Consider the following 22,964-nt stretch of genomic DNA (forward strand, 5'->3'; position numbering starts at 1 on the left):
TGACACCCATGTCCCTGCCCACCTGGCAGCTCTTGCACACCTGTGTGTGTCTGCACAGACGTGTGCTCATGTGTAACAGCTCCTGCACATGTGTGACACCTGTGTCCATGCCCACCAGGCAGCTCTTGCACACTTGTGTGTGTCTGTATCCCCAGAGCAGCTCCTGCACACACATGTGCTCACGTGTGACACCTGTGACCAAGCCTACAGGGCAGCTCTTGCACACTTGTGTCTGCACACACGTGTGCTCAGGTGTGATAGTTCCTGACACCTGTGACCAAGCCTGTAGGGCAGCTCTTGCACACCTGTGTGTGTTTGTGTCCTCGGAGCAGCTCCTGCACACACATGTCCTCAGGTGTGACAGCCCCTGCTCATGTGTGACACCCATGTACCGGCCCACCAGGCAGCTCTTGCACACCTGCGTGTGCCCAACATGCTCACACGTGTTCCTGCCACATCTGTGCCCACCCAGAGCAGCTCTTGCACACCTGTGCCTGTTCAGGTGTGGGTCCCTGCCCTGCACACACATGGCGAGCACACAGTGCAGCGCCTGCACACGCGTGTGTCAGACCCATAGCGCAGTTCTTACACACACATGTGCCTATGAGTGTGTGGCAGCTCCTCCTGATGTGTGTTCCTGCCTGCAAGGCAGCTCCTGCACACGCGTGTGCCCATGAGTGTGCCCACAGGGCAGCTCCTGCACACATGTGTGTGTTTGTGGCAGCCCCTTGTGTGACCAGGCGGGACTTGTGTCACCATGCACACATGGTGGCTTTCACACTCACACATCTCTGTCTGCCAGGCAGCTCTTACACACACACGTGTGCCCCATGAAGCAGCTCTTACACACACAAACACACACCTGTGCCCCTAAAGGAGCTCTTACACATGCAAACCTATGCCCACACAGACTAAGCAGCTCTTGCACACGCGTGTGCCCCTACGTGTGGCAGCTCCTGCCCATGTGTGTCCCTGCCCACCGGGCAGCTCTGGCACACTCGTGTGCCCAAAGAGAAGCTCTCACACACTCGTGTGCCCAGGGAGCAGCTCTCACACACTCGTGTGCCCAAAGAGCAGCTCTGGCAGACTCGTGTACGCACCGGTCAGCCCTTGCACACTCGTGTGCCCACAAAGCAGCTCTCACACACTCGTGTGCCCATCGGGCAGCTCTCACAGCCTCGTGCACCCACAGAACAGCCCTGTCACACACACACGTGCCCACTCGCGTGTGTCCCCCCGTGTCCCCGCCCGTGCCCACGTGGCCCCCGGCACCGCCCCCGCTGCAGCTGCGCGCAGTCCCCGCCAGGGGGCGCCGGCGCTCGGGAGCCCCGGTTCCGGCGCGGGGCCTGCCGGGAGTTGTAGTTCCGCCCCTTTCCCCCCCAGTGCCGGTCGCGGTGCCCCGGTGCCGGTGCGGCGGAGGCAGCGCATAGGCGGCTCACAGCCCGTTTATTGACGTGGCGGGAGAAAGAGCGGGCAGCGGGGCCCGGCGGGGTTCGGCCTTCCCCGCGGATCCAGCGCTGCGCATTCCCTGCCCGAGGCTCAGGCCTCTGGCGGCGCCGGCGCGGGCCTGGCAGGAGAAGGGAGGGCGCTGGGGTGAGGGTGGGGTCCGCACAATTCCCCCTGCAGCTCCCCCCGTTCCCTGCTCTGCATCCCCACCCTGACCCTCTCCTTTCTCCTCTCCCGCCCTGTTCTGGCCCCTCATTTATCCTGGCTACCCCCTCTCCCCCACCAGCACTCCCCTCAAGCCACTGCAGGGCCACATCCTGGCACCCCGCATCGCTCCCTCACATCTCGGATTGCTCCCTCACACCCCGCATTGCCCCCCACATTCCTTGGACCCCCCTCACACCCTCCGGAGCTCCCTCACACCCCCCGAAATTCCCTCACACCCCCCCGGAGCCCTCTCACACCTTCATCGCCCCCTCACACCCTGCATTGCTCCCTCACACCCTGTATCTCCCCCTCACACCCTCCATCGCCCCTCACACCCCGCATTGCCCCCTCACATCCCCCAGTGCTCCCTCACACCCCACGTCGCCCCCTCACACACCCTGGAGCTCCCTCACACCCCGCATCGCCCCCTCGCACCCCCCGGAGCTCCCTCACACTCCCCATGGCCCCCTCACACCCCACATCGCCCCCTCACACCTCCCGGAGCTCCCAGCCATCCCGTGCTCACCTGGCAGGAATCACGGTGACATAGGGGTGCCCAGGGGGGCTCTCACTGCGGGACACCGAAGGGCCCGGGGGGTCCGAGGGCAGCGGCCGCTGTGGTGGGGGCGGCTTGGCTGGACCTGAGGGCTGCAAGGCCATGAGGAGGGTCAAAGCTCGGTGAGGGGCTGACCCCCTGATGGACTCGGGGGTGGGAATGGCCTCCAGCCCCACACGCAGGTGCTGCTGCGTTACCTGAGCGCTCAGCAGCACAGGGTCTGCGGGCAGCGGGCGTGTGGGGGGGGGCGGCCTGTCCGAGGGGGGGGCCTGGGCAGAGAGAGAGGGACAGTGTGACAGCGGGGGACAAGTGGGGGAGCGCGGGAACCAGCGTCCCGCTGGGCCGGAGGGGTTTGGGGACAGCCGTGTCACACAGGTCCCCGAGAGCTGGAGCGCAGCCAGACATGCAGCGGGTCCAGGGTGGGCTGGGGGGTGCCCCCCGCCCTGCCCGGGCATTACCTTGGGCACAGGGTCCGGCGGGAGAGGCCGGGAGGGCGGATCAGGCCGGGCTGAGCCGTGGGCAGCCGGCTGCGGAGAGAGGGAGAGGGGGGGCAAGCCATGCAGCATGCGGAGACCCCCCTCCCGCCAGGCAGAGACAGAGACCCCCCCTCACTCAGTGCACAGCCCTGGCTGGGACGGGCTCCAATCCCGGCTGTGCCAAGTGGCCGTGCCAGGCTGCTCTGTGTGCCAAGGAGTGGGATATCCCCACACGTGGGATGCTCTGAGCTGGCACTCCAGGACTGAAAAGAACTGGGCACCTGCTATCCCCATCCTCACCTTGCTGCCATGCATGACCTGCAGCTCCGTGGCCTGCCGCCACTGCGGGGGCCGGGGACGCGCAGGGGGACCTTGGCTGCTGCCCGACGTGGGCTCTGGCTGTGAGATCCTGCAGGGAAAACCCAGGATGAGACCCTGCTCGCCCTGGGCGTTTGGGGGACCCCGCACAGCCACCGAGCGACACCGACACCAGCAGAAGCCCAAGAGAAACGAACCCCTCGGCGCCGGAAGATGCGACACCCCGCACCCCGGGGCTGCCCCGCACCCCACGGGCACTGCCAGGGGAAGAGCGCAGCACCGGAGGCCTTGCGAAGCAGGACGGCTCGGGGACAGCCCCACGCCCGGGCGCCGGCGGTGACGTTACCCGCTCCAGCCGTCTGCGGCTCCGGGACCCAGGAACCGCACCCGGGTCTCAGCACTGTGGGGAGAAGAGTGGGGCGCTCAGCCCGGGGCTGGGGGGGCGAGAGGAGCCGCGGGGACGTGGGGTGACGGGGCTGTGACCTGCGCTGGGGACGCACAAACGCACACATGGATGGTCGCTGTGGGGACACGTGTGCACCGTGCTCGGGCGGCCACCACGGGGGACATGTGTGCGTGTGTGCTCACATGCCAGGGCACACGCATGCAGGATTGAGCGTGCCACCTGCGTGCCACATGCAGAGGTGGGAGTGCCACCCGTGTGTCGCAGCACGCGTGAGCAGAGTCGAGCAGGCCGCTGATGCGCCACGGCGAACGCGTGCAGAGGTGTTGTGTGCCACCTGTGTGCCTTGGCACACGAGTGCAGAGGCCAGCGTGCCATCTGCATGACACAGCGCACACATGCAGAGAGGGTTGTGTGCCACCTGCATGTCACAACACACACGTAGAAGTGAGTGTGTCACCTGTGTGTCACGGCACACGCATGCAGAGGTGAGCATGGCAGCTGCATGCCACCAGTGTGCCTTGGCACACGCATGCAGAGCCGAGCGTGCCAACACCCACGTGCCCCCCCCCACACCCCCGACATGCCCCCCTATCCCCGGTACCTGTACTGGCAGGAGGTGCCTTTCCCAAGCTGGCAGAGGCGCTTGTGCAGGCCGGCACGGCGGGCACGGCACAGCCCCAGTGCCAGCGCCAGCCCCAGCAGCGCGCTCAGCAGCAGGGCCGTGGGCAGGGCGCTTCCCCCTGCGGGAGAGCAGCACGTCAGCCCCCGCCGTGCCCAGCACCCCCCCTGGCACCACACAAAGCTCCATTCTCTGCGCTGCCCTTGTCCCTCACCTCGCTCAAGGCCGGCAGGGCCGCTGTCCTCGCTGCCCCCCACGCCGGGGCTGTCACAGCTTGGGGGGGCCCAGCCCCGCTCACAGTGGCAGTGCCCGTGGTTGTTGCACACCTGGGTGGGTGACACTGGCTCAGCTCAGCCCCTGAGGGGCAGCTCCCCACTGCCCACAGCTGCTCCCCAGCCCCACACTCACCCCGTGCCCGTGGCATTTGCTCTGGCACTGCTGGTCACCCAGCACAGAGACGTCCTGGCACCGGTGCTGGAGGCACATCTGCAGGGGATGGGGTGTCAGCACTGTGAGACTCCCCCTGCTCCCTTCCCTGTCACCCCACTGCTCACCTTCCCGGGGCCACAGGTGGTGCCAGGCAGAACCATGGCCGCATCTGTCACATCCTCATCCCCGGGCAGGGTGGTGCCCTGGCAGGACCCTTCTGGGCTGTTCCCACGGGAACTGCCACGCTGGCACTGCAGCATCCCACAGCTGGTGTCCCTGCAGGGACAGAGAGGTCAGGGCAGGGGGCATGGCAAGGGGACATGGAGAAGGACAGGGACCTCACTCACTGCTGGGTGCAAGTGACATAGGAGCCGTTGGGGAGCTGCCCACAGTGCCCACGTTCATCCCCTCTTGTGTTCAGGGCTGCCATGCAGGAGCTGGAGACAGGACTGGCACCTGCAGCAGGGGCAGAGACCCTCAGCACCCCTACCTAGCTGCCAGCACCCCACCCCGGCCCAGCTCTACCTACCTGGCCCCAGCAGCTGCTGGCACTGCCCCTCGTAGGTGGCACAGGCCCCGCTGTAGCAGCGTGCCCGCCCGCTGGCACAGGGCTGCCCGTCCTGCAGGAACGTGTCAGGGGGGCAGCGCCGTGAGACCCCGTCACAGAACTCGGGAAGGTCACACTCGCCCAGCGGCTCCCGACACACGTGGCCAGCACGGCGCAGCTATGGGGGACATGGTCAGATAAACAGGGTGAGGGGGACATGGTCAGACAAGTGAGGTAGGTGGGGGACTCGCCCACCACAGGCAGTGGCTGGTGTGCCCATGGCACGGGTGCCCATCCCCACACACCTGGCAGTCCTCACAGCAGGCATCCTCGGTGGCACACACGGCCCCTGGCATCAGCTGGCAGGAGCTGCTGTTGCAGCAAGGATCGGTGCACTCCTGAGGTGGGGAGGCTGCAGTCAGTGGGTGCCACCAGCACCCAGCACTGGTGGAAACCACCCTGCCAGCCCCAGACACCCCAGGGCAGAGCCATGGAGAAATAGGGTGGCTTCAGGGCTTCAGGCCTACCCAGAGCCCCCCGTACCACGCTGAGGCCACAGTCGCATTCCTCGCCCAGCTCTACGAAGCGATTCCCGCAGGTGGGGCTCCCGGTCAGGACCTGGGGCTCTGGGACATTGGACAGGCACCAGCCCTGGCCCTGCTGCAGGCTGCGCTCCAGGTCCTGCCGGCTGCAGTTGCTGAAGCTCAAGCCAGGCGTCAACCTGCAGAGGCAGGAAGGGCCTGTGAGGTGAGGTGAGGAAGGGGCTTGGCCCCAGCTCCCCGAAGGGCTGCCCGCTGCCCTCACCCCGTGGGCGGTGCCATGATGCAGCCGCGGTCGTGCCGGAGGTCGCCGCAGTCGCAGAGGCGCCCGGCGCTGTCGTGGCGCATGCCCAGGTTGTGCCCCAGCTGATGGGCCACAGTGGAGGCCACGACGAGGACGCTGACAGAGTGATCCTGTGGGACAGCAGGGTCAGGGAGGGCAGCTGGTGGGAGGATGGGGTGGGGGGACAGAGGTACTGACCATGCTGACCCCCCCGGAGCGCGTGGGGGAACAGATGGAAGCTTGAGTCGACATCCCCACGGAGACATCATCGAAGTGAGCACCCCTAGGAGAGAGCACAGCGGGTTGGGGGACTGCCATGGCCTCATCCCCCTGTCCCCACCCTGTCCCCCACTCACGTCAGGAGCTGGGCATTGTCGTGGGGCAGCTGGGGCAGCAGCTCCTCGCGGCGCCAGCGCAGGAACCGCTCCAGCACGGCCCGGGCGCTGCCGCCCACCGCGATCTTGTCACCCTCGCTCCAGACCTCCACGGCCAGCAGGGCCACCCGCACTCCCAGCGGGCGGAAGAACTGGGGGGCACAGAGGGGTCAGAGCCCCTCCAGCACTGCAGGGCCAGGGGCACAGCCGGGCACGGGGCTGGCATGGACAGACACGACCGTGACTCACCACATCCACCTGGTTGGCAATTTCCAGGGTCCGGGTGTGAACGCGTTGTAGGCTGGGGTAATTCTGGAACTGAGGAAACAGGGAGAGGGGTCAGAGGGGTGGCTGTGGGAAGGGCAGCCCCTGCTGTGGGGACACTGCCCAGCACTCACCGCAGCGTGGTCCACCACCATCACCAGCTCCACAAAGCGCTGCTCTGCCGCTGCCCGCTTGCCCTGGGGACAGAGAGGGGTCAGAGTGCTGATACACGGACACTCTGTGGGGCAAGACCCCTGGGTGACCTACCCTCTGTGGCCAGGGGGGCTCTGTTGCCTCTGCCCCAGGCTGGGAGCCCTGCCTGCAGCTCTGTGGCTCCAGCTGAAGCCGGGATGCCAAATGCTGCCCTGGGCTGCTGCTGTCTGGCTCCAGCGTGTAGCTCCTGGTGTCCGACAGCCAGAGGCGGCCACTGGGGAAGGACAGAGGAGCTGGGATATGGAGCCCATCCCACCATCAGCACAGTGGGAGTGGGTTCATGGACCATTGGGCTTGGGGGCTGACCTGAGTCCAGCACAGGCACAGAGGTTGGCCCAGGAGCCAGGGAAGCCCCGCACTGTCCCCTGGTAGCAGCAGTGCTCCTGCAGCAGAGAAGAGGGCTCAGGATCCAGCCCAGGCTGGGGGGACAGGGGTGTGACAGCCCCAGCCTGGGGACAGCAGGGGTGACAGCCATACTGGAGGCCATACCTGCTCTCTGGGCTCCTGGATCACCCGTGTGCCATCGGGCAGGTAATAGAGCAGCGCCCCAGTGCCCTGCACCAGCTCCCTGCCAGAGACTCGTGTCACCCACAGCAGGAACCCCCAGCTCACCCTGCCCTGAGCACGCCCCGGCAGGAAGGGAGGACTCAGCACCTCCCATGTCCCTGCTGTGGGTGCACCCTGGGGTCCCCACCCCACCTGTGCATGGATGGAGACAGTGAATAAGGGACCCCCACTCTAAGTACACCACGGACAGAGCCCCAGGGTCCCAGCAGGACCCCCACCCTCCACAGGTCCAGGAGCTCCATCCCACGTCCTGCTGTTGCCCCCAGAACCACAGACTCACCAGTTCTGCTCCAGCTCCAGCAGCAGCCGCATTCCCTCCAGCTCCAGCAGCACTGTCAGACGGGCGGGGAACCCCCCCTGGCACAGGCCGTGGTTAAGGGGGCACCCCCTGAGCCAAGCTTCCCCCTCCCCACGCACCCCCAGGGGCACCGCGACCCGCCCGGCCCTGCCGCGTGCCCGGAGGGAGCGGTCGGAAGGGATGCCCTGCCCTCCCCGCAGGAAGCGTCCCTGGGGGGGGGGGGGGAGGGGGCGGGGGCTGAGGGCTGGGGGGCGCGAGGGCGGTCGGGAGCGTCGGGGGGGGCGTCGGGGGGGGACGGTCGGGGGGGGGGGCGGGGGGGGGGGGGGGGGAAGGGATGCCTGCCCTCCCGCAGGAAGCGTCCCTCCCTCCCGGCCTCATTGTGTCGGGGAAAGGGGGGGGGTTGGACCGAGCGGGGCCCCCACCCCGTTCCTCCCGCTCTTCCTGCCCGGTGCAGCGCTGCGGAAACACCGGAGAGACTCCCTATGGTGGGCCGGGCCCTTCCGCCCCACCCGGTGCGGACCCCGACCCAGAAATGTCCCTGCCAGCATCAGGAGGGGACAGGGGATTTGCTGAGGGCTCCCTTCCCCACTGCTTCTGGGTGTTGGGGATGTGGCACCAGGACATGACCTGCAGTGAGAAGAGGGCAAGGGGAGGTGGCAGGGTGCAGGCACTGCCACAAGTGTGGGGGACACCAGGAATGTGGGTGGGGGCTCACCTGGGTGGCTTCAGCCAAGCTGAGCGTCCGGTTATCCCACAGCACCCGCGGGGTCACTGACCAGGAGTGTCCTGATTCCTCACTCTGCTGCTGCTGCTGCTGCTGCTGCGAGCTGTCACCTGCACAGGGCCCTCACCACTGTGTCACCTGCACAGGTGCTCACCACTGTGTCACCCAGCACAGCCCAGACACTTCATGGTCACCCAGCACAGCCCAGAAACCCCCAGGGTCAACCAGCACAGCACAGACCCTCCCTCCTGGTGACCCAGCACAGCCCAGACCCTCAAGGACACCCAGCACAGCCCAGACCCTCACGGTCACCCAGGACAGCCCAAACCCCCCCCAAGGTCACCCAGCACAGCCCAGACCCCCAAGGTCACCCAGCACATCCTGGAGCCCCAGCCTGCACCCTGGACCCTCCTGGTCTCCCATCCAAGTCTGGTCACTCAGGCATTACAGCCCCCCCAGCCGTCACCCCCATAGCCCCCCAGGACAGGTGGGAAGCAGTGACAGGGACCTCCACATTCACAGCACGGCTCCCAGCACAGCCTGGGGAGAAACCCCCTGTTTGGGGGCTGCGGGAGGACGGGATGGGCTCCTCGGCCAAGCCTTGCATCACCTCGGCCGGCTGCCCAGTACAACCAGCACAGAGACTGGGCAGGGCTGGGAGCCGGGCTGGGCTGACTCAGACCCCCCTTCCCGTCAGCTTTTGGGGAACCCCTGCCCGCCCAGGGCCCCGGGATACGGGAAGGGGTTTGGAGAACACAGCAAATCCCGCTCCGCACGTCCACACCAGCCCGGGGAGCGCCGGGGACAGAACCGGGGTACCGGGAGAGCAGCGAGCATCCCGGGGAGGGGGCACCGCGTATCCCGGGGAGGGGGCACCGCGCATCCCGGGGGGCGCACCGAGCGTACCGGGAGGACACCCCGGACATCCTTAGGAGGTGGCAACGAGCTTCCAGAGGGGCTACAACTCCCGATCCCATCCTGGTCCTCCCGGATATCCCCGTGATGCCCCGCCCGGGTCGAGCCGCGCACCCCACCGACCCCCGCATCCCGCTCGGGACCCCGGTTCCCCGCTCACCTGCAGCTCTCCCGGTGCCAGCGGAGAGCAGCAGCCCCGCGGCCAGCAGCAGCCGCGGCCCCATCGCCCCCATGGCCGCTCCGGGTCGCGCTGCCCCGCCGCGGCCGCCCCCGCTGGTTCCCGTCGCGCATGGCCCCGGCACCGGCACCGGCACCGACCCCGCCCGGCCCGGCCCGGCCCGGGGGCGGAACTTCCCTGCCAGCGCCGTGGCCCCGTTCCGCTCCTCCGGCACCGCCCAGGCCGGGGCGGAGCGGGGGTGGGTCCGTGTGAGCCGGGAGGGGCTGGGGGTGGCTGGCAAGGCGGCGGTGGTGATGGGGTGGGAGCCTTCCCCTTCCCGAGACCCCTGCCCTCATCATCCCGTAGAGTGGAGACCCCCACCTTCACCACCCCGGAGAGCAGAGGCACCCACCTTCATCATCTCATGCCCTGGAGACCCCTCCTTCATCATCCTGTGCACTGAAGACCCTCACTTTCACCACCCCGGAGTGCAGAGGTACCCACCTTCATTAGCTCATGCTCTGGAGACCCCTTTCCTCATCATTCTGTGCACCGAAGACCCCCACCTTCACCACCCCGAATGGCAGAGCCCCCTGCCTCCATCCCCCAGGGCAGGAGGGACCCCCACATCCCTCAGCGTCACCAGCCCTGCCTTTATCTCCTCGTGCAACAGAGACCCCCACCTTCATCATCCCAGACAGCAGAGACCCCCACCTTCATCATCCCAGACAGCAGAGATCCCCACCTTCATCATCCCAGACAGCAGAGATCCCCACCTTCACCTTTTTAAAACCAGATATAAGTCAGGAAACGAAGAAAAATGAGGAAAAGATTGTGTCAGGTCTTTTTTGTTTTTTCTTTGTGACTGGTCTTTGTCAAGGGAAGTTGCTTCATTTTAAGCTTTCTTCCCCCTCTTTTTCCACACAGAAAACTTTGACTTTATTATGAAACACTACTGTCCTCATAAAGGACTATTTAAAGCAAAGAAACAGATGTTAGTTTCCTTCTTCTGTTTATCAGATTTTACACACAGAAGAGCCCCCACTTCCACCTTCCCTATATCCTCTTTCAACCCCGTGGCAGATGGACCACACAGACCCCATTTCATGCCATGCATGGGGCTGCAGCCTGCATTGCTGCTGTCCTGCAGGAGCCTGGGGTCTGTGACACCACGAGCAAGACACGAGCTGCCACCCCACCACAGGAGTCCTGCTCCATCCCATTCTGCATTTCTGGGAGCAGGAAGATGATCCAAGCAAGGCTTTGTGGCCCGTCTGGGTCACCAAAATGTTCTCCTGAAATGGGTTCCTCCCCCTGGTGTGCGAGAGGCCAATCCCAGCCAGAGCCAAGGGATTTGATTGATCTTCAGTTCTGTGCAGGGGTCAATCCCCAGTGCAACCCCAAGTGAGCAAACTGTTCACTGTTTCTATGTGGAAGAGGTTTTACAGTGATTTCTGCGAGCCAGAGAGGAGTTTGAGAAGAGGATCCGTGTTTACCCCTGAAAGAATTTTCTACCAAAGTCGTTGACATAGAAACCAAGAAAAAAGGATAAATAAGAGAAACCTGCAACTGCTGGTTCCAATGAGCACTTTGTTTGTCTTTCCTGACCAATGAGTAAAGTGTAAACTTATGGGTTTTGAAAGAATGTATAAAAAGCATGCATACTAAAATAAAACCAGGTTTGAAGTCTTCTGAAAATGGAGTGTGTTGCTTTGTATTGTCTCTTTCTCAACTATGACATTTAGCAAACAAGTATTAAACATTCATGGTCTGCAAGTCACACAGTTCCTCATTAATTAGTATTAATTAGTATTTTCTCTTCTATTGGTTGAATGAGTCTCTTGCTTCTCATGCTAATTAGGGTGGAGGAGTACCGAGTGTTCTCCTTTTGGGTCAGTGGGTTTCTTGACTCAGTGGTTGTGATCTTCTCCTGCTGCAAATAGCCACTCTGCCCTTTTGGCTGATGCCTGGCCTTGTTTTTTCCTCTCCATCTTGTGGTTGTGTGGCCAAATGTCCCTGATTTGTGTCTCTAGTGTCCCATGGGCTCTGGTCCCCACTGATTTATTGGCTGGAGTTTCTTCTCTCTACAACTGCTGAGGCTTATTAAACCTGCAATTACTGACATGTAATTATACAGAATTTCTCTGTTGGGAAGATGAACATCAGGGTGTTGAGCTTTTACTGGGTCTGGCATATTCAAAGAGACACGAACAGCTGTGGGTTGCTGTAAGGTTGTTCATTGCATGAATGCATCAGTTGGAAGGCAAGAGTTCAGGGTGTGAAAATCCATGTTAAAAGCTTTTCTAGTATAGAGTCCCAAGCTGGAGTTTGGGTTATACATCAGAGGGGAATCTTTGGTATCAGGCGTTTTGGGAAGTCTGTGCCTCTCAAGTGCCTCAGTAATGGGAAAAGAAAGAGAGAAATTAGGATTAAAAGGAGGCTGCTTAGTCCAAAATTTGGAGACACCCCAAGGGAATGCCCCGTGGCCTCTCCCTTTATTCAAACAAAGTAAAAGGACTCCTCTGTCTCCTTTTTGGACGGAAACCTCTGATTATGGGGTTTGTGGATTAATTTTCCTGACAAGGTCCTGTATTCATTTCTCTCCCTGAGGAACTCAGAGAGTCTTGCATTCCAATGCACCCAGTGCAGCAGAGCTCAGCTGAAACTGCCCAGGAGTTCCCAGCTCAATGGAAACCATCAAGCAGGACCTGCAACGGTGCAGCAGCACGCTGGAAACCTCTTGCTCACTCTGCTGTTCTCCCACCGAGACTGGAGGGAGCAGCAACAGCCTCGGCATGAGGCTAACTTCCATAAGAAATTAAAAATTACAAGGGAGGGTTATACATCAGAGGGGAATCTTTGGTATCAGGTGTTCCGGGAAGTCTGTACCTCTCATGTACCTCAGAAATGGGAAAAGAGAGAGAGAAATTAGGATAAAAAGGAGACTGCGACCCCAGAAGTTTGAGACCCAGGGGAATGCCTCATGGCCTCTCCCTTTGTTTGAATAAAGTTACAGGACTCCTCTGTCTCTTTTTTGGACAGAAACCTCTGGTGTTTGTGGATTAATTTTCCTGACAAACCCCTGCATTCATTACCCTCCCTGAGGAGCTCAGAGAGTCCAACGCACCCAGTGCATTGAGCAAAGCTCAACTGAAACTGCTGAGGGGTTTCGAGCACAACGGAAACCGTCAGGCAGGACCTGCAACGGTGCAGCAGCACCCTGGAAACCTCTCGCTCACTCTGCTGTTCTCCCACCCAGACAAAGCTGGAGGGAGCAGCAGCAGCCTCGGCATGAGGCTGGTGTCGGGTCTGGGCAGAGCCCTCCGCGCCCGGCGGGGCCTGCCCAAGCAGCAGGCCCCGCGGGCCGGGGCCAAGCGCAGGCCGCAGGAGCCCAGCAAGGCCCAGGAGTTCGCCCGCAGCCTGGGCGGCCTCACGCTGGGCCTGCTGCTGGCCAGCATTTACGGGGCCCTGGTGCTGCTGGTGCAGGGCCACAATGTCTGGTACTGCCTGAGCGTCACCGTCTTCATGGGCGCGGGGATGGGCCTGGGCATGGCCTTCTCCGTGAAGACGCGGATGATCGTGCTGCTGGCACTGCCACACTTCTTCACCAGTGAGCAACCATGGGTGCCAGGGGATGCCGGCTCCTGGCTGAGCACCAAGAATGTGTTAGAACCCTAGCTACTAAAAAATTTAAATTTTCTGGGTTAAAAAACACAGACCCTCAAGAGAACACCACATTTGATCTGAACCCGTAAAAAAGTTTCCAAAATTAATTAATAATGGATTAAAAATAAGATTATAAATTATATTTAGCAGATTAGTTATATGTATCAGATAAATAAGATTATAAGTTATACATAAAAGATTAATAATATTGTAAATTCTATATAACAGATGAGTTATATATAACAGATTATTAATAAGATTATAAATACTATATAGCAGATTAGTTATATAGAAGATATTATTAATAAAATTATAAATTCTATATAACACATTATTTATATATAACAGATTAATACTAAGATTATTGATTGTACTTAGCAGATTAGTTGTATATAACAGATTTATAATAAAATAAGAAATTATATATAGCAGATTAGTTATATAGAACAGATTCATAATAAAATTATAAGTTATATATAACATAACATTATTTATATATAACAGATTAATACTAAGATTATTGATTATACTGAGAAGATAATCAACCTTGTAAAAATGGATACAAAATAATTTTGTAATTTATTAGTAAAATACTATAGAACTCACAGTTTATAAGACTATAATATAGATAAAGAATAATAAACATCTAAACCCAGACACGAAATATCATCTTGAGTGCTTTCAATCCCAACCCTAACAGAAACAAAAAAGAAGTTAGATAACCAACATTAGAGGTGCCCTGTGTGAGGATGGAATTCACAACCTTCAGATTATGAGACTGACTGATTTTTCCCTGTCAAATTATGAGATTGATTCTTGCCTGTCAAATTATGAGACTGATTTTTGCCCTGTCAGATTATGAGATTAATTCTTTGCTATCAGATTATGAGATTGAGTCTTCACTGTCAAATTATGAGACGGATTTTTCCCTGTTAGATTATGAGACTGGTTCTTGCATGTCAGATTATGAGACTGGTTCTTTGCTGTCAGATTATGAGACTGATTCTTCCCTCTCAGATTATGAGATTGATTGATTTTTCCCTGTCAGATTATGAGACTGATTTTTCCCTGTCAGATTATGAGACTGATTCTTTGTTGTCAGATTATGAGATTGATTGATTTTTCTCTGTCAGATTACGAGATTGATTATTGCTGTGTCAGATTATGAGCCAGATTTTCCCCTGTCAGATTATGAGACTGATTCTTTGTTGTCAGATTATGAGACTGATTGATTTTTCCCTGTCAGATTAAGAGACTGATTTTTCCCTGTCAGATTATGAGACTGATTCTTGCCCTGTCTTTGCAGAGGAGGGGAAGATGATGGTCATGGTGCTGGCGCTGTGCCTGACCATGCAAGGCCCTGGCACCAATCTCATGCACAACGTCTCCCAGCTCGCCAAGGCGCTGTCGTGTGGGGCTGAGCTGGCCCAAAACCAGACGGCCGAGCGGCTGCAACGTGCCAAGGAGCCACTGCTGAGTGAGCAGGGGGCTGGGGCAAGGTGGAGGGACTGGAGGGGCCCTTCCTGGGGAGAACAGACAGTCTCAGGCTATGGGGTATGCTCAGGTGTCCCCTCTCTCTGCAGACTTGCAGAGGAAAATCAAGGAGATTGGCCAGAATGCCAAGGTGCTGGGTGACCGTGTCCGTAAATTCATCCGCTCCATCACAGACTCTACCAGACACATTGGTGAGTGTTGGACCCCTGGGGGTGTCCCCAGCCCCAGCACCCCCTTACCCTCCTCTCAGACTGTCCCTGTCTCCAATGCCCCCTCCCTGCCCACAGCCCGGGCCCTGCGCAACGTTTGGATGTGGCTGGCGAGGGCTGGGAACATCTGCAACCGCGAGCTGGGGGATCCCAAGACCAGCTGCTATCGCTACATAGACAAGGCCAGGGACAGGTGTGAGCGTGCCCTGCCCCTCCTCTTCCACATCTGCTACGTTATCATCACCTTCAAGGCCCTCTGCGGCATGATCAGCACTCGTGAGTCCCTGTCCCTCTGCCACGGGGGGCTAATGGGGTTGATGGGGCAGATGTGTCCCCATCATGGGGGCCCAGCCCTACAGAGATTCCACCCTCTCTGCAGTTTCATTCATGTTCTGCACCATCCCAAAGTACATCCAGAAGTTCATCCGGGCCAACATTTCAAACCGTGAGTATCCAGTGCCGTGTGGGGGTTGGGGGTTGTCACTGTTTTACATGAGAGACGTCTATGGAAATGATACAAAACTTTAAACCACTCTCCCTAAATAAACAAACAAACAAAAAAAAGACTATTAAAAAAGTAGTAAACTAACTAAAATTTTATTTCTTTACATTATGAGCAAGAAAAAAAGGTTATAAGAAGAAGAGTATTCTAAAAGTTTTCTTCTAATTCTTATTATATCATCTATTCTAATTCTTACTCTTTCTTTAAGTTACTATTAATACATTTTTCTTTATACCCTTTTAAAATTTTAAACCTTCTTTGCTCTTTTCCTAATCCTACCTCACAACAAGAAATAAGTACATTAGTTATTAGCCACCACACTCTTTAGCACATTAACCAAAAAAATCTCAAAATTAACAAAATCTCAAATTAACAAACCAAAACCACTGCACGTGTCCTTTTCTGCGCCTCTCTTCTGGATCCAGCTGTAATGCACAGCACCTCTCATCCCCTCTGCAGCCCTCACAGACGCCCTGAACCGTGTCCGTGCCGAGTTTGAGTTCAACATCACGGTCATGCACCACTTCAGCGTCAACCTCAACGCCAGCAAGAGCCTGGGGGAGGTGTCTGCCGATATCATGGAGGCCGTGCAGCACCACATGGAGCCCTACCACCGCTTCCTGGAGCTCTTCTCCTACATCTCCTTCTTGGCCGTCCTCTTCTTGTGGTACCGGTGAGTAGTGCCCTGGTGATGACCCACGGGGATGGGGACCTGGTGTGGAGGTGCTCAGCTTCCCCCCCGTGCCCTCAGCGCGGTTAAGTACCGGCGCCGCTACCTGCGGGACGACACCTTTGACAACGTTTACATCACGCGGCGCTTCGTGGAGATGGACCTGCGGTGTGCAGAGCAGGGCAAACCCACCGTGCTGCCCCTGTCGGGGCGGGAGAGGGGCCGCTACATCCCCCCAGGTCAGTCCCACCCTCGAGGGTATCCCCCAGCCCAACCTGAGCCCCCCGACGTGGCCTCACGGTGCTCCCGTGGCCGCGTAGGTGCGCTGTGGCTGTCGAAGGCTGAGCGAAGCCAGTATGGGATTCAGCTCTTTGGGTTCCTGCGCCACACGCTGCTGGGGCTCAGCATCATCCTGGCTGACTACAGCATCTTCTGGCTCCTTGACCTGTTCCGGCACCAGCTGAGCGCGGAGATCATTGCCAGGGGTGAGCAGCACCCTCGGGTGCTCTGCTGGCTGAGGGTCAGGGCTGTGGGATGGCCCCAGGTCTGAACTGCTCGCCCACAGCACCGTCGACCATGACCATCAGCGTCAACGGGACGGGCTACACCAGTGAGATCTACAAGGACCTGGTCTCTGCCTTCAACACGCTGCAGGAGGGCGAGGTCTCGGTGCTGTCCCAGGTCTGCCTCATCCAGCCCGTGGAGCCCGACCATGCCACCTACATCACCATAGGTGTGCAGACCAAGGCCACTGCACCCTCAACGACCCAGGTGGGTGGGGATGTGTAGGGGGGTGCCCTCCCCACTTAACTTGTTTTCTTCCCACCAGGAATCCTGTACGGTATCTGGCTCTTCATCGCTGTCTTTGGTTCCTACATGGCACGCCTGCGCCGGGCGGTGTGTGCCTGCTACTTCCCATCCCGTGAGATGGTGAGAAGTCCCCTGTGCATGTGTGTGTGTCCCTCTACACTCCCTGAGCCACCAGGTGCCCTCACCCCATCCCCTCCATGCCAGGAGCGCCTGGCCTTCCTCCACAACATCATCCGGGCACGGCGGGAATGGGCGGTGTTTGCCCTGAGCCGAGGGGGCACGCAGCGCTTGGCCGACACTGGGAAGAGCAGGCTCTTCCTTATCCTCATCTCCAGGTAAGCTCTTCCAGGAGATGCAAAAGGGGCAGCATCATCCCTGGGGGTCTGTGGCAAGGACCTCTGAGATGGCATTGCCCCACGTGCTTGCAGGTTCCCTCTCCTTGCTCGCCTCGCTCGCCGCGCGGGCATCCAGCGCAAACACTGCCTGACCTGTGGGATGGCAGAGCGGCCAGATTTCATTGCCTGCATCACACTCAACTGCAAAGGTAGGAGCCCTCACAGTCTGGGGTCCCCCTCTCCAGAAAATTCCACCCTGACATCCCCATTTTCCACAGGGCTGTATTGCAGTGACTGCTACAAAACCCTGAACAACATCTGCTCCGTCTGCATGGCCCCCCTGAGCTACCCGGACTCTGGGGATGAGGAGCTGTGAGCAGAGGGGTGCTGGGAGCCCACCCGAGCCTGGGAGGCTGCAGGGGGTGTGGGAGGGGGGGCTGCAGCTCAGCCGTGCCCTCTGTGCCCCCACAGGGACTCGAGTGAGGAGGAGACAGCAGAGCAGGCCGCTGTGGAGGACGCATCTCCAGTGGTGAGGAGACAGCGGAGTAGGGAGCGAGGGCAGCAGCTGCTGCAGCGCATCAAGGACATCATCAGCAGCTGGACGTTCCCCTCCAGAACATCCAGGAGGCTGCAGGAGCAGCTGGAGGAGGAGGAGGAGGAGAGCGAGGGGCTGCTCTCCAGGTGAGGGCTGCTGTGGTATTTTCTGAGACCCCCGACGAAGGGAGGAATGATGAATCTGACTCCATGTTCTCAGAAGGCTAATTTATTATTTTATGATACTATATTATATTAAAGAATACTAACTTAAACTATACTAAAGAATAGAGAAAGGATACTTTTAGAAGGCTAAAAGAAAACTTGTGACTCCTTCCAGAGTCCCAACACAGCTTGATGGTGATTGGTCATTAAGTCAAAACAATTCACATAAAAAATCACCTGTTGGATAAACAATCTCATCCCAAAGCAGCAAAACACAGGAGAAGCAAATGAGATAAAATTGTTTTCCTTTTTCTCTGAGGCTTCTCAGCTTCCCAGGAGACAAATCCTGACAAAAGGATTTTTCCAGAAAATATTACAGTGACAGGCTGCCTGTGGGGATGGCAATGTCCTCCTTCCCTTCCAGCACTGCTGTTGGATTGAACTTTTTTCAGGCTCAGATATGGGGCAACTGAGAGGTGTTTTAAAAACTTTTATTTTCAGTCTCATAAGAAGGGTGAGACAACACAGATGTCATAATTACAATCACAATCTGAATTACAATACACTATAAGTGTTTCTTAGTCTATTAGCTTTAACCACACCATACTATAAATAACTTAAAATGAATCATCTAAAACTACCCCTCATGGGTTCTACTACAATGCATCTTTCATTGTTTTATTTCTCTAAAATATCTAGTCTTATTTGGAAAATCATCCTTTAAAACTTGTTTCTAGTTCCATTTCTCTCTCAACAATGTCTGTCCTGTAATATTTCTAAATCAACATTTCTTATCTCAAAGTTTACATACAAATACACACTCTGTGAACCTTCTGTCAAACTTTAAAAATTTGCTATTAAATTTAAAATTCAAATATTTTCTATCAGTTCTAAAGTTCTGCCAAGCATTATGAATTTTCAATATTTAAAATAAATGTAAAAATGCTATATGTATAAAATTTTATGAATTTTCTATAAATTTCTATTAAATTGTCTATTAAAATTTTTCTATAGATTTTCTATAAATATCTGTGAAATTTTCTACAATTAAAAAACCTGCTAAAATTTTCTATATATAATTTTCTATTAAAAAATTCTATAAATTTTCTATAAATATCTATAAAATGTTCTATAATTTTAAAAAATTTAGTTTTTTTCAGTTTTTTTCTGTACATAATTTTCTATAGAAATTTTGGATACAATTTTCTATATTCTACTTCTATATTGAAAAATTTCTATATTATATATACATATATATACCTATATCTTCTATATTAAAATTTTTAATAAAATGTTCTATATTTTTATATTATGAAATTCTATATTATATATATTATATATATAATATATATATTATATATTATATATATAATATATTATGTATATTATATATATTCTATATTAATTTTTCTTTATTAAAGTTTTTGATAAAAATTTGTATATTCTATTTCTACATTATAAATTTTCTGTATTATATATATTCCATATTAATTTTTTCTATATAATATTTTACTAAAATTTCCTATATTTCTATATTATAAATTTTTTTGCATTATATATACCCTATATTTAAGTTTTTCTAGATTATAAATTTTCTGTAGAATTTTCTATATTCTATTTCTATATTTTGAATTTTCGATATATTTTATATATACATATATATACGTTCTAGATTTAATTTTTTCTAGATTATAAATTTTCTATAAAACTTTCTACTATATTATAATTTTTCTATATTATATATATTATACATATATGTACTATAAATATTTTAAATAGTTATTTTATATGATATATATAACATACATACATACGTACATACATGAATACATACATATACACATACATACATATATATACATATATATACACATATTATATATATTTATTAATATATATTAGTATATTAATTAGAATTAATATATTAATTATAATTAATTAATATATATTAATTAATTAATTATAATTAATATATTCTATATTGAATTTTTTTCTATATTATAAATTTTCTATAAAATTTTCTATAAATCCATTTCCCACCCACCTGGACTGCTGCTCCTCAACACTCCTCTCCCCACCTGCAGACCCGCCTTTGACTCCGAGGATGAAGCTGCGAGCCGTGACAGGGAGCTGCGGGAGGTGGTGGTGGTAGAAACACCCGAGCGTGTTCCCTCTCCATCGGAGCATCCCCCGGGCATCGATTCTGGAGCAGAACCCCGTGCTCAGAAACCTCCCAACACGAGTGAGCTCCGCCACCTCTCCTGTCCCCAGCAGGGCAGTGGCAGGGCAGGGCTGACACCTGTGTCCCCTCCCAGCCCTGAAGCGAGTGGTGCTCTCGGTCCTGCCCGGCCCGTGCAGCCGCTTCCTCTGGAGCCGGCCCGACCAGTACCGCTGCAGGAAAGCCTTCCTGGGAGCCGGCTTCGGGATGTTCCTCGGCCTCGGTGAGTGGGGGAATCACTGAAGTCACAGGGTTTGGGAAAGCTGCAAAAGGCAGGTCTTAGAGACAGCAGAACCGCTATAAATTTTCTATATTGTATAGATTATACATACATATATCTATATGTATATATCTATATCTGTATCTGTACCTATATCTATCTACATATCTATATCTATATCTATATCTATATCTATATCTATATCTATATCTATATCTATATCCATATCTATATATCTATATCTATATCTATATCTATATCTATATCTATATCTATATCTATATCTATGTCTATATATATATCTATTTCTGTATCTATATCTGTATCTGTACCTATATCTATCTATCTACATCTATATAAAAATCTATATATCTATATCTATATCTATAGCTATATCTATATATCTATATATCTATCTAAATCTGTATCTATATCTATCTATATCTCTATATCTCTATATCTCTGTCTCTATATCTCTGTATATCTCTATATCACTCTATCTATCTCTATATCTCTATATCTCTATCTCTATCTCTATCTCTATCTCTATCTCTATCTCTATCTCTATCTCTATCTCTATCTACCTATATATCTGTATATAAATATATAAATATATCAAGATATATCTATCTATCTATCTATCTATCTATCTATCATCTATCTGTCTATATATCCATATATCTATATATCTATATCTATATCTATATCTATATCTATATCCATATCTATATCTATATATCTATATCTATATCTATATCGGTTTCTGTATCTATATCTGTATCTGTACCTATATCTATCTATCTACATCTATATAAAAATCTATATATCTATATCTATATCTATATCCATATCTATATATCTATATCTATATCTATATCTATATCTATATCTATATCTATATCTATCTATATCTCTATATCTCTATATCTCTGTCTCTATATCTCTGTATATCTCTATATCACTCTATCTCTCTCTATCTCTATCTACCTATATATCTGTATATAAATATATAAATATATCAAGATATCTCTATCTATCTATATCTATCTATCTATCTATCTATCTATCTATCTATCTATCTATACATATATCTATATCTATGTCTATATTTATATCTATAGCTATATCTATATATCTATATCTATATCTATATCTATATCTATATCTATATCTATATCTATATATCTATCTAAATCTGTATCTATATCTATCTATATCTCTATATCTCTGTATATCTCTATATCACTCTATCTCTATCTCTATCTACCTATATATCTGTATATAAATATATAAATATATCAAGATATCTCTATCTATCTATCTATCTATCTATCTATCTATCTATCTATCTATCCATATATCTATATCTATATCTATATCTATATCTATATCTATATCTATATCTATATCTATCTATCATCTATCTATACTTTATTAAATTTTTTCTATATTTTAAATGTTCTATAAATTTTTCTAACCCATTTCCCACACACTGGGACTGCTAGCCCCCAACACTCATCTCCTCACCTCCAGACATGACAACAGAACAATTTAGAGCTAAGCAGTAGCCAAAAGGTTTGTCAGCAGAAAAGTTGTGTGAGGTGTAGGAAGTAAAGACAAATAGAACAATGGTCCTTAATTTGGAGATAATTTGGGAAAAATTTTGGGAGAAAATTGAGGACAAAAAATATAGTACTACTACTACTACTACTACTACTACTACTACTACTACTACTAATAATAATAATAATAATAATACATGCTATTATTAATATATATAGAATAGACATTTAAATCAATAATAAACTATAAATAAATGAATAATAATAAATTATATTTTCCCAACTTATCTCCAAAGTAAGGACAAATAAAACCAAAGGGATTAACGCTTGTCTAGAATAACTCCCTAAGCTACAGAAAAGTATATCTAGTGAGATATTAGGAAGTTTTAAGCTTAGTAATGGAGCTCTGTGTGTTGTGTTTTAAGGCTTCCAAGCAGGTGTTGTATTTTAAATAAGCAAGCATTGTTTTAACCAAAGGTACATGTGATTATAGTGGTTGGATAGAACTACTGTCAATGTGCTTTTGCTTTGTGAGATTGGTCAAAAAATTTTTAAAGTGAGTTGTGACATTAAGTTCTTGGTCTGCTGCTGGGGATGTGAGCTGCTGGCAGCTTCCCCTTGTCATCACCATGGAATGAGGCTGATGCTGGAAAGTAAACAGCTCAAGATGCATTCCACAGCAGTCCCATCCCATTTTTGATTTTGTACACTACAAAAATTTTTGTACATTTTGTACATGTTGTGGCATTGCACATTGTTGTGCTTGTTTTTGCTGAAGGGCTTTAGTAATTTTCTTAAGGGCTTTTTGGCCTTTAGGTGTGAGGGTTCTGGGAGATTTGATGTTGCAGCTTCTTTTTAATAAGTTGAAAAGTGGTGTAAGTTTATCATTAGTGATCTCTAAAATTGGCCTGATCTAATTGAATTCTTTTAAATCTTGTAAGTTGTTGACATTGCTTTTGAATTTTATATTTTGTGACTTAATTGTTTGTTTTGTGATTTTTAATTTTAAGTATTTCTGTGGTGAGATTTTTTTGGACTTTTGATGTAGAGACTTCTAATCTTGTGTTTTGAAGTTCTGTAATTATGCTGTCACAAGTCTTTTGTATTTTTTTGTTTGTTGGTGCTGTAATGAGTAGATTATCTATGTAATGTGTGATTATTATTTGTGGGTGTCTCTTTTGAGCTGATGGATTTTTCCCTGTCAGATTATGAGACAAACCTTATGAGATAAGGTTTTTGTT

General features: G+C 52.5%; 2 protein-coding genes across 2 annotated transcripts; one reads left to right on the forward strand and one right to left on the reverse strand.

Moving 5' to 3' along the window:
* Positions 1 to 1,427: 1,427 nt before the first annotated feature.
* ADAM15 (ADAM metallopeptidase domain 15) lies at positions 1,428 to 9,554 on the reverse strand. Its single transcript, XM_059490495.1, has 25 exons — positions 9,342 to 9,554; positions 8,258 to 8,376; positions 7,525 to 7,601; positions 7,167 to 7,245; positions 6,984 to 7,060; positions 6,732 to 6,891; positions 6,599 to 6,661; positions 6,450 to 6,518; positions 6,183 to 6,352; positions 6,025 to 6,109; positions 5,809 to 5,957; positions 5,548 to 5,725; positions 5,310 to 5,402; positions 4,987 to 5,182; positions 4,805 to 4,913; positions 4,583 to 4,733; positions 4,437 to 4,514; positions 4,243 to 4,354; positions 4,011 to 4,149; positions 3,350 to 3,403; positions 2,986 to 3,094; positions 2,668 to 2,736; positions 2,407 to 2,478; positions 2,180 to 2,301; positions 1,428 to 1,567 (listed from the first exon to the last, which is right to left on the reverse strand). Exons 1-25 carry the CDS (start codon positions 9,412 to 9,414, stop codon positions 1,540 to 1,542), a joined length of 2,631 nt encoding a protein of 876 aa, XP_059346478.1. The 5' UTR covers positions 9,415 to 9,554; the 3' UTR covers positions 1,428 to 1,539.
* A 3,075-nt stretch (positions 9,555 to 12,629) lies between these two features.
* Positions 12,630 to 22,954, forward strand: DCST2 (DC-STAMP domain containing 2). Its single transcript, XM_059490069.1, has 17 exons — positions 12,630 to 12,948; positions 14,311 to 14,481; positions 14,588 to 14,689; positions 14,786 to 14,983; positions 15,087 to 15,152; positions 15,669 to 15,882; positions 15,961 to 16,118; positions 16,200 to 16,364; positions 16,445 to 16,612; positions 16,709 to 16,809; positions 16,894 to 17,024; positions 17,118 to 17,233; positions 17,303 to 17,396; positions 17,496 to 17,705; positions 19,808 to 19,965; positions 20,039 to 20,164; positions 22,929 to 22,954. Exons 1-17 carry the CDS (start codon positions 12,630 to 12,632, stop codon positions 22,952 to 22,954), a joined length of 2,523 nt encoding a protein of 840 aa, XP_059346052.1.
* The last annotated feature ends 10 nt before the right edge of the window (positions 22,955 to 22,964 follow it).

The sequence above is a fragment of the Ammospiza nelsoni genome, chromosome 28 (genome assembly GCF_027579445.1).
Source record: "Ammospiza nelsoni isolate bAmmNel1 chromosome 28, bAmmNel1.pri, whole genome shotgun sequence".
In the NCBI taxonomy this organism is placed as follows: Eukaryota; Metazoa; Chordata; class Aves; order Passeriformes; family Passerellidae; genus Ammospiza; species Ammospiza nelsoni.